This window comes from Zeus faber, assembly GCF_960531495.2.
Source record: "Zeus faber genome assembly, chromosome: 2".
Classification (NCBI taxonomy): domain Eukaryota; kingdom Metazoa; phylum Chordata; class Actinopteri; order Zeiformes; family Zeidae; genus Zeus; species Zeus faber.
Window position 1 is genome coordinate 9,975,837 of NC_137189.1, and position 9,938 is coordinate 9,985,774.

At 39.7% G+C, this 9,938-nt stretch overlaps 1 protein-coding gene across 4 annotated transcripts; it reads left to right on the forward strand.

The window, feature by feature from the left end:
* The first annotated feature begins 1,014 nt into the window (after positions 1-1,014).
* Positions 1,015-7,894, forward strand: LOC307244948 (mitochondrial basic amino acids transporter-like). 4 transcript variants are annotated; one of them, XM_080020353.1, is made up of 6 exons: positions 1,015-1,164; positions 3,458-3,501; positions 4,408-4,491; positions 5,890-6,657; positions 7,410-7,445; positions 7,584-7,894. In XM_080020353.1, exons 1-5 carry the CDS (start codon positions 1,137-1,139, stop codon positions 7,422-7,424), a joined length of 939 nt encoding a protein of 312 aa, XP_079876479.1. In that variant the 5' UTR covers positions 1,015-1,136; the 3' UTR covers positions 7,425-7,445; positions 7,584-7,894. The 4 variants fall into 4 exon arrangements, with proteins under 4 accessions (XP_079876479.1, XP_079876478.1, XP_079876481.1 ...); XM_080020355.1 differs by adding an exon at positions 3,996-4,073 and having other exon boundaries at positions 1,096-1,164; positions 5,890-7,894; XM_080020354.1 differs by adding an exon at positions 3,996-4,058 and having other exon boundaries at positions 1,096-1,164; positions 5,890-7,894.
* Positions 7,895-9,938: the final 2,044 nt, after the last annotated feature.

Below are 9,938 nucleotides of genomic sequence, written 5' to 3' on the forward strand. Positions count from 1 at the left end.
TGGATTTCACAATGGACACAGTTGACCATTATTTCATACTCATATCATTGGAGGACACGACCGACGCTTGAAAAGCAAAACATCACACGGTGCTGATGACGCACTTCTCACCGGAGCAGCCAATGGTTGAAGTGGGTACTGCTGCATTGCACGGAGGCCGGAACCCAGGGAAACCTCTCTTCCTCTCCTGCTAGTACGAAGGCACGGCGGCTTTCGGGGCGGGGATAGGCATGACGTCACAGAACATGACGTTATTATTATTATTATTATTATTGCGTTGACACCATTTTTTTTGCGGCTTGTAGCGTTCACAAACTTGCCAAACAAACACAATTTCACTGTGGGCGCTGTGAAAATATCACCGTTCTGGGTTACCGCATACTGCGCTGTATTGCTGTGTCGTACTGTTGCATACTATACTATTGATATTTTCACTGTACATATGTGTATATACAAATAGCCTAGCCCATATACAAAACTCTATTCCCTTCTATTTTGTACCCCCCGTTTGTATTATCTTTCTGAGTCTTATTTTTCATTATATTTTATTTATATTATTCTATTCACTGACTGCACTACGTTTGAGGAATCAGTTCGTTTCAGTCAGTTAGCTAGGTAAGCTATTATGTTTAGTAACTATTGGTGGTAGTAGTAACTATTGTGCATGATCTCCGGCTGTCAATATTTGTGAAAGTATGTATATGTATGTGACGAATAAACCACTTGAATCTTGAAATAGGAGAGCGAATATGATGTGACACGATGACACAATGCCACTCGTGACAAGGGTTCGGGGAACGCGCGATTTCCGAGCCTATTCGAAGCGTGCAGCGTGACGACATACTTTTTTTTTTTTTTTACCAGCAGCCAATGGGAGAAGGGGGTAAAGCACGTTCAGTGGGGGAGTGTCGGCGTGTCATACTGACCTTGATTGGCTGCTGCGATTAAGCCCCGCCCCCGCGTCACCTCTCGGCTTTGCCCGTTGCCAACGTAACAGTAGCGCCAAAGCAACGGGAAGGCGCAGCGGCGCGTCGTCGCTCTGATCACAATTAATCACACGTTATTGTTATTTTAAGTGTGTTATCATCAATAACAATAGACGGGAAGACTGGTGTTTCATTCTACGAATATCAGTGATGGACTTCCTGGCTGGCTGCATCGGAGGTGAGTGCCGGTGGGGACAGGGGACACACGGCGAGACCCACGCAGCGGTTTTTCCATTTCCGCCTGCTCGGTTGGCTTGGGTAGGCGTCGCCCTAACCCTAACCCTAACCCAAGCCCTAAGCCTAACCCTGGCGTGGTGTGATACAATGCCGGTGCACGTTTACATGTTGGTGGGTTTCCCGAAATCCACCTTCATCCCGATGGGCTGGAACTCAGCCGCCCTCGGACCCCGCAGTCAGAACTACCTGGCTACTGTGTATATGAGTCTAAAAAACAACAACAACAACAACAATCCAGAATATACAAAATGCGAGTATTCCCAGGATGAATTAAATGCAAAGGCTGTTGCAGTATGGTTGCTAGTATTTGCTGTGGGTATGAATGTAAAAATAGATATATTTGTGTACAGGGTGAATGAATATGCATACAGCAATACAGACATGATAACAATGGTTGAGTTGGGTATAAATTATTACCAAATATTAATAATGACATAACTTATTTATTACAATAGCCCAAGTCTAGGTTATTACAATGTTATTACAACATACTGACATCCATTGTTGTTGTTAGCGTGTGTGTGTGCGTGTGTGTGTGTGACTACAAGGTCAACATGGGTCTGATCAGGTCCAACATGTTCCAGTTGTATTTTATTTGTTATTTTTAATGGAAATGTTGTGTTTTTTTTCTCAATTTTTTTTCAACTCTGTGACTTTGACTGATCCGGAATGTTATTTATTTTTAAGAAATGAATGTAACGCAGGTGGTATGTAGTGGTTGCCGAAAATAGCTTGAATGTTATGAGCTGCTGCACAATAACATCGAACCAGAGACACGTGGCATTAAAGTACACACACACACGCACACGCACACGCACACGCACACGCACAAACACACACACAGACACTCACACACGCACACACCTTCCTGTTCCAATCACATCACTGCTTACATAAGTCCCAGTGGTTGATGGGTGCCCCCCCACTCCCCCATGAAACGTCCATGATCTGAAATATGTGTGAGTAGCCGTTTCTCAATACCAAGTACGCGAAGTCCGGACTTGCTGACTTGGTAGTTCAGACTTGGCAAGTTGAACTCGGGAGTACAGACTCCCGGGGACGGAAGACACAGGACGGTCATTCTGCGAAATGCATTCTGGGATACTTGGCTGTCCCAAGTCCACACAAGTCACCACCGATGCATCCTGAATAAAATGGGCGGAGCAAGTCCACATCTGGGCATTTGGACTGGACTTGGCTTGATGCGTACTTTGAATTGGAACAGTACTTGGGCTGCGACTGATGACGTTTCACAAGTCCACAAGAACACAAGTACAGACAAGAACACAGATTGAGAAAGGGCCAGTGTCTTCCTCCTGGGCCTCCATCATACACACCGTCTTGGTGCTGATCGGCTGCCGTGTGACAGAGCGGCTGCTTAGCGAGGATTAACTAATTGTGGTTTAGTGTTAACCCCGTGGGACGCGGCTGGTGCCATAATTGCAGGTGTTTGTGTTGGTCGGTTTTGTTAAGTTTCTCCAAACAATTGCTATTTCATAGCAATTGTTTTGTTATGAAATAGTTTGATGTACATGGAAAAAAACGACTTGGTATTTCGTTTCCATCCCTGTGCAATATATTGTTATGACACTGCAATAACATTGTAGACAGCATAGTAATTTGTATTGTTATCGTTGTTATCATGCCCTTATTATTGTTTACATATTTATTCATACTGTACAGTGTATCCATCTCTATAAATTATATTTTATACCCACTAACAACCGTACTGCCACTAAGCCCCTGCCATAGCTTTTAATTTAATTCATCCTGCGCAGACATTTATTTTTATTTATTTTATGGCTATTTTTGTGTATTTTGTTTTGCAGACTGTTAAGCTTTCTTTCATGCTAAGTGTCCTCATTTCAGTGACAAATAATCAATATGAAAATCTCCCTGCCCAAATAATCAGATATTTGTTCTGATTCTATCTATCTGGGATGGATTAAAAGGAACTGGTGAACTGCGTTATGATTCCCTGATACTGAGGTTGGATTACACCAGACGCTAAGAACCAAACTGGCTCCTGAATAAGATGGTATCATGTTACTTTCAGAGAAAACGCTTCTAAAGTTACTCACGCCAAATGCCTTATGTGGCATCAGTGGGTTAAGGAGAATAAAGGTCACTGGCCTCGTTGTATGAAAAAGAAAATACCCCCCCTCTCTTTATCCATTCAAATAAAATGTACCTTTGATATCTATGTCATTCATTTTGTTTTTCTTTGTCTCTAGGTGCTGCTGGAGTCTTGGTTGGACACCCGTTTGATACAGTGAAGGTAGGAAAGGTTTTCTAAATTCCACCGCTTTACCTGATTTATCTGATAACTAATATAGAATGAAATATCATTTGTGTTTAAGATTAATCTTAACAAACCAACAAAAAATAAAAAAAATACTACTGTACACTTAAGATTGATTTGTTTGACTTCAGAAGAGAAGCTGAAGATGATTCTTTATTTATTTTATATTTTTTCATTTATTAATAATAATCCTTATAATAATATTTTTGATCTTTAATTATTTTTATTTATTATTATCATTATTTTTTTTATATAAAAAAAAAAATGATAAACATATATTGTTATTAATACTTTTTAAATTATTTATTTATTTATTTTCTTCTTTTTCTTTCGGCTGCTCATTCATTATTTTAATTGACCCCATCCTCCTCTATTCCAGACTGCGTTTTAAGTCATTCCTTGTAGGGTCAGTTGGTTATTTTAGGATAAGTCCTTGTTTCCTGTAACAAGGACTCTCTTCATTTTTCCAGAAAAAAAGTCATGCTGTGTATGTAAAATGAGGATAAACTACCTCTGCACAGCATTACGCAGGAGTAAGTACAGTCCAGGTGAATTTGCCTGTCTCTGTGTGGGCTGTAGTTTATAATTTTTATTCTTTATTTTTTTGCTGTTGAACCAGGGAAAAAAAAAAGTTTTTTCGTCTCTATACCCCACCGTAAGACTGTAAAAGAGCCTAATTTTTTTTTTTTGTTTTTACATGTTCACGCATTAATAGTCCAGTTGTGATGTCACCACAGTGCACAGTTTGCATGTACAGTAATCTGCAAGGCACTAATGCTCTGCTTTCCTCTCTGTTATTATATAATATTATATGACATTATATGATATTATGTGATATGACTAGCCCCAAATGACCCCAAAATTACCTGTGTGCTTCCCCAGGTCAGACTCCAGGTCCAGAATGTGGACAAGCCACTGTACCGCGGGACCTTCCACTGCTTCCAGTCCATCATACGCCAGGAGTCTGTACGTCCTCCTCCTCTTTGAACTCAAAATTACATTTTAAGATACAGGACGAGCCTCCAAATTGGAAGCATATAAGCAGGCCATGCGCTTCAAAGGACCACGATTCCATTCGATAACAATCCGATTTCGATGAGACGGCTTTTCAGTATATCGAACAATCTCCATAAATATCAATATTACTATTTTCGAGAAATACAAACAGAATGCAACCTAATAATGAACAAGAAATAATACTTAAAAAAATGTACAACAATAAAAAATGAACCTAAAACATACGATTGAATATACTGTGTATATACTGTATACTCTAATAAATACTCCATTCAAGAGTAGTGAACTGGAAAAAAAAGTTGAAGTTTTGCAACAATGTTATATCAAGTATTGTAATAGTACATTGCAGTAAAGAAGAAGGTCAGGTTTTTCTTTGCCCTCAACAAGTCTTTTTTTTCTTGAAAAATTCACTTTGGCCATAAATAGGTGCTCATTGGCACATCTAGATACCTAAGTTGTTCATCTCTTCCATTCCATAAAAACGGAGGCTCGGCAGTGAGAGGAAATGCCTTTGTTGAAATGGATTTAAAAAAATAGGTAGAAGAGAGGCACAAATGGGATTATTTTTAAGCAGTACCTTTGACTCCTTATTTCCAGTATAAATATTGAATAAAAGCAAAGTTTGGGAACCATTGTCACGTTTCAATTCCTTTTAAACGACTCCTAGTTCAGTTCTATTTGTTTTTCCATTGTGATAAAGTTGTCTAACTGCAGAACGTGGTGGCCTCTAGAAAATAACACGCTTCTAGGCGCCAAGTTCCTTTTTGTTCTGAACCAAAACCAAAGTCAGGTTGAAGGATATACCATAATAACCTTTGGAAGTCATTGAGGACAGTGTGACCTGAAACCAGTGGTCATGTGACTGAGCGGGATTCATTTTGTTTTGACGCCTGAAATAATGTAATAATAATATTAATATGCTTGGAGCCAGTCCTGTTTGTTTTCCTTCTGGGGCTGTCTTTCATTTTGGTTTCTTGCTTTTTTCCCCAATTGTGATTTTTCCGGCTCGTGGCCATGGCACAGAATTTAGGGGAGCTTGTTTACTATATGTAAATTTTATGTTCACAAAAGCAATCATAAAGAGAGAGAGGTAACTCTTAGCTTCAGTAAAATGTTTCCTATTTAAATTTCAGAACGCAGCTTCAGGTGTAATACATTTGTAACACCGGTTTGGCATTTTCTTTTTTCTTTTTCACAAGTGTAGCTACATTCCCATCAATGAAAATTGCTTTTTGGATGTGCCTGGCCTCTTAGCGGGCTAATGGATTGGAAATCTGTAAAGCTTTTTTGGATGGACAGTTTTAAAATAAATTGTATTTATTATTATTATTTTATTTCCACCCACAGATGTTTGGTCTCTACAAAGGCATCGGCTCGCCCATGATGGGACTGACCTTCATCAACGCCATCGTGTTTGGTGTGCAGGGCAACACCATGCGGCTGCTGGGCCACGACACGCCCACCAACCAGTTCATGGCCGGGGCGGCGGCTGGCGGCATCCAGTGCGTGATCTGCTGCCCCATGGAGCTGGCCAAGACCCGCATGCAGATGCAGGGCACCGGGGAGAAGAAGTCCTCCACCCGGAAGCTTTACAAGAACTCCCTGGACTGCCTGGCGCGTATCTACCAGCGCGAGGGCCTGCGCGGCGTCAACCGTGGCATGGTGACCACGCTGATCCGCGAGATGCCCGGGTTCGGCGTCTATTTCCTGGCCTACGACGTGCTGACACGCTCGCTGGGCTGTGAGCCCGACGACCCCTACATGATCCCCAAGCTGCTCTTCGCTGGCGGCATGGCGGGCATCGCGTCCTGGCTCTCCACATACCCAGTGGACGTGATCAAGTCGCGGCTGCAGGCGGACGGCTTGGTTGGCGCCCGGCAGTACAGCGGCATCGCTGACTGCGTGCGGCAGAGCGTGCAGAAGGAGGGCTACATGGTGTTCACGCGGGGCCTCACCTCCACGCTGCTCCGGGCCTTCCCCGTTAACGCGGCCACCTTCGCCACCGTCACCCTGGTGCTCATGTATGCCCGTGGCGTCGAGGAAGGACCCAAGGACTGCGAGACGCCGCAGCCGAGCCACCACGCTGCCGCCACCACCGCTCAGCTACAGCAGCAGGTACAGCAGCCCTCCAGCCTTTGAACCGGGTTCAGCTCCAAACCTGCAGCCTCTGAAAGAGGTCCAACCCCCCCAGACCTCCTGCCTCTGAAAGGGGATTCTGAAATAGGTCCAAACCCCCCAAACATTGGGCCTCCGAAGGGTGTTCAAAGAGGTCCACACCTCCAGCCTCGGAAAGGTTCTTAAATAGGTCTAACCTCCTAAACCCCTTACCCGAGGCACTTTAAAACCCAGATGAATTATGACGACCTCTCCAACTCAAGCCAGAACCCTAATTCGAACCTCGCTGTACAGATAGGGGGTACAAACAAGATGAAATATTTATTTTAACCGGACATTTTAGCTATTGCTATTGTCCAATCACATGAACAGTTCCAATATCGGAGATACTTATCGGAAACTTCAGTTGGTTACGTTAAAGTTGTGTCATTACAGGAGGTTTGTCCTTAAAAGCCGGAAACAAGATATTTATTCAAACGCCCCTTTTCTGGATAATAACACGGAGAATTCCAATTTGGGAGGTGTGAACCTTGGGGTGCATTGTTCTCCACATGGTATTTTTGCAGGTTTCTCTGATGCATTGTTATCTAAACACTGAGCGTCAGATCACAAATTTAATATTTTGTCAAAACATGCAGTATTGAGCTGCAGCTGTATATATTACAATTTTTTTAAACCCTTTTATTTGGATAGATCAACTAAAAATAACATCCTTTTTTTCTTGCCTTATGGTTTTCTGTGGGAACAAAAAGGTGGAAGACGTCTGAGATATAGACATACAGAATGTGGTAAGGGTGATGCCATTTCTTTCTCCCTGGCAGAGAAACCAAAAATTGTTTATTTCATGCATATTTTGCAGTTATATGGTTATATACTGTATATGCTAAGCACTCCTTGACTTGTATATCCTACTTCTTTATCCGCAGATGAAAAAAATGCAACGTGTACTGTATCAGTGAATTCACTGGGAAGTGAGATTTAGGCGTTGGGAGGTTTTGTATCTTTGTTTTGTATTTTTATCAACTGATTTGTCTTGGTTAGCCACTAAATTGAATGTCCTCTTAATCCTGGAGTGAAATATAATATACTGCAGCTCTACACGTTTTTGGAGTCCCGGTCTGATGAAAGACAAAGTTCCAGGAAGTTGTGATGTGTGTATGTTTTTTTTTTATTCCAAGAAATTTAAAAGAAACAATAAATCCCTGTATCCCCAACTATCACTGCCAAACATATGAAATTGGGAAAGTTTTAGATTTTATATATATATATATATATATATATATATATATATATATATATATATATTTTTTTTTTTTTTTTTTTTTTTTTTTTTTTTATGGTTCTTGTTCTAGTAACAAGATCTATTTTTACCTGGTTTGTTTCTGTTTCTAATCCAGTTATTGGCACATGTGGTGAAATACAGTGGGCGATACATGTATATCAATATAATATTGATATTGTGATATAGAAGTTGTCTGGGGTTTTGCTTTGTGATCTAGTTAAAATGTTGTTGTTCATGTTCTTAAAGGCAGCATTATAGTTAATTAATATGTGACTGCAATCATGTAATTATAGTAAAACTATGTGACCTTTATAGACTGTGAAAGTCCTTAAACTCTACCTACTAAGTTATAATACCCCTGACCTATTGATTTCTCAACTGTCTCTTGTGTATCTTATCAATATCAATATTTGATTTTGCAATACCCCCCAGCCATCAGCTTAAACACTCCATCCAAGAACAAGGGAGAACAAGAGTGTTGTTGTTTTTCGTTTGTACAGGATTGTGTGAGATTCGGGTTCATGTTATGAAGACTATCAATCAATTTACGAGAACGGTGGAAAGCGAGAAAACACTGAAAAATCGGAGGGAGAAGTACTTTGAATGTATTGCACCTGAACTCCTCCCATAGACACTTTAAAGGACATTGATTTGCATCTGCTGCTCTTATTGGTTGGTCTCCAGGGACAGGGCTTGTTGAAGACAAACTGGAAGTGAAATAAAGAATGTGTGCCCGGTGTAAATTTTGCTTCCGTAAATCACTCGACAAATGTTTATTTTTTATCCTATTTTAATTTAAGTCACGGTTTTGCCTATGAAATGTGGTTATTGGCAACTAAAGAATCCAGCCATTAAGAAGAAAATGCAATATGTACTATATGTGACGCCGTTTCATTTAGATGGTTGATAGGTTGTTTGTGTGGCCAAGAGAAAAATCAAAGTATTTTTCAGTCTTTATTTGTCTTTAGTTCTATGAATGTGTGAATTTGAGCATAAAAGGCTTATTAAATCAGTTTGGGTTTGCTGTTACATAGAACAGAGTTGATCTGGGAAAAAAAACCCTAGCAATATGATATTTTTGTTACATACTGAAGAAGCCTCTTACACCTTTTTGTCTTGATTTTTTTTGGTGTGGTCTGGTGGAGGAATGAAATGGCTTAATAAAGTTTGACTCACTCTATGGCAATTATTTGTTCCTATTTTTGCATTTTTACTGGACATTTTTACTTGCATTTACTACCCGATTACTAAAATGAAATACAATACAATCAAAAATATATGTGCACCTTTAAGTAGGTTAACAGAGGGAGCAGCTGACTTTTAACTTGCCAACTCAACATCAACATGGTGGAGGGTACGATAAAGTCACACATTTTTTTATTAGTCGTAAATAGTGCAAAGTAACAGTGGTATTGTAGAGCTAATGTAAACAAGTGATAATTACTCAAGGCATTGCAATAATACTAACAGTAATGATAATAATACTATCATACGATATGATATTAATGAAAGAAAATATTTCAACAGATTTATCTTTTTTATTTCACTTTAGTTCATTATTGTTTTTCCCTTTAAGTCTGTACATCTCAACGTCAATGCAAATGAGGGTGACCGCAATGATTATTGATGACTTAAAATAAAGGTTAAATAATTATTCTTGTAACCAAAAAAATTTAAAATAATTAATTAACTAAATAAAATACTGCTACTGATGATAATAATAATAGAGATTTTTAATGGCAAATAATAAATAAATATATAAACAAATATAAAAAATATTTATTTTTCAGAAATTTATTGTGACCCAGTTTGCATATCAGGTAAACCCACATGGGGTTACGACTGCAAGTTTGAGAAACAAACTTCTGTGTTATCTGATGAAATAATGTCACTCATTCTGGTAAAAATAGAAGTGTTTGAAAGAAAAAAGATTTGATTGGCCAACGGTTAAGTTCCTCTTTCCCAAAACCGGATGAAAATCTGTCAGAATTTAAGCCAC

What these genes read in the sequence shown, in the direction of transcription:
- LOC307244948 (XM_080020352.1), top strand. Translation starts at nt 1,137, where the DNA reads ATGGACTTCCTGGCTGGCTGCATCGGAG. An exon ending in ACCCGTTTGATACAGTGAAG is followed by an intron (nt 3,502 to 4,407) that starts GTAGGAAAGGTT and finishes GTGCTTCCCCAG; the next exon opens with GTCAGACTCCAGGTCCAGAA. An exon ending in CCATCATACGCCAGGAGTCT is followed by an intron (nt 4,492 to 5,889) that starts GTACGTCCTCCT and finishes TTCCACCCACAG; the next exon opens with ATGTTTGGTCTCTACAAAGG.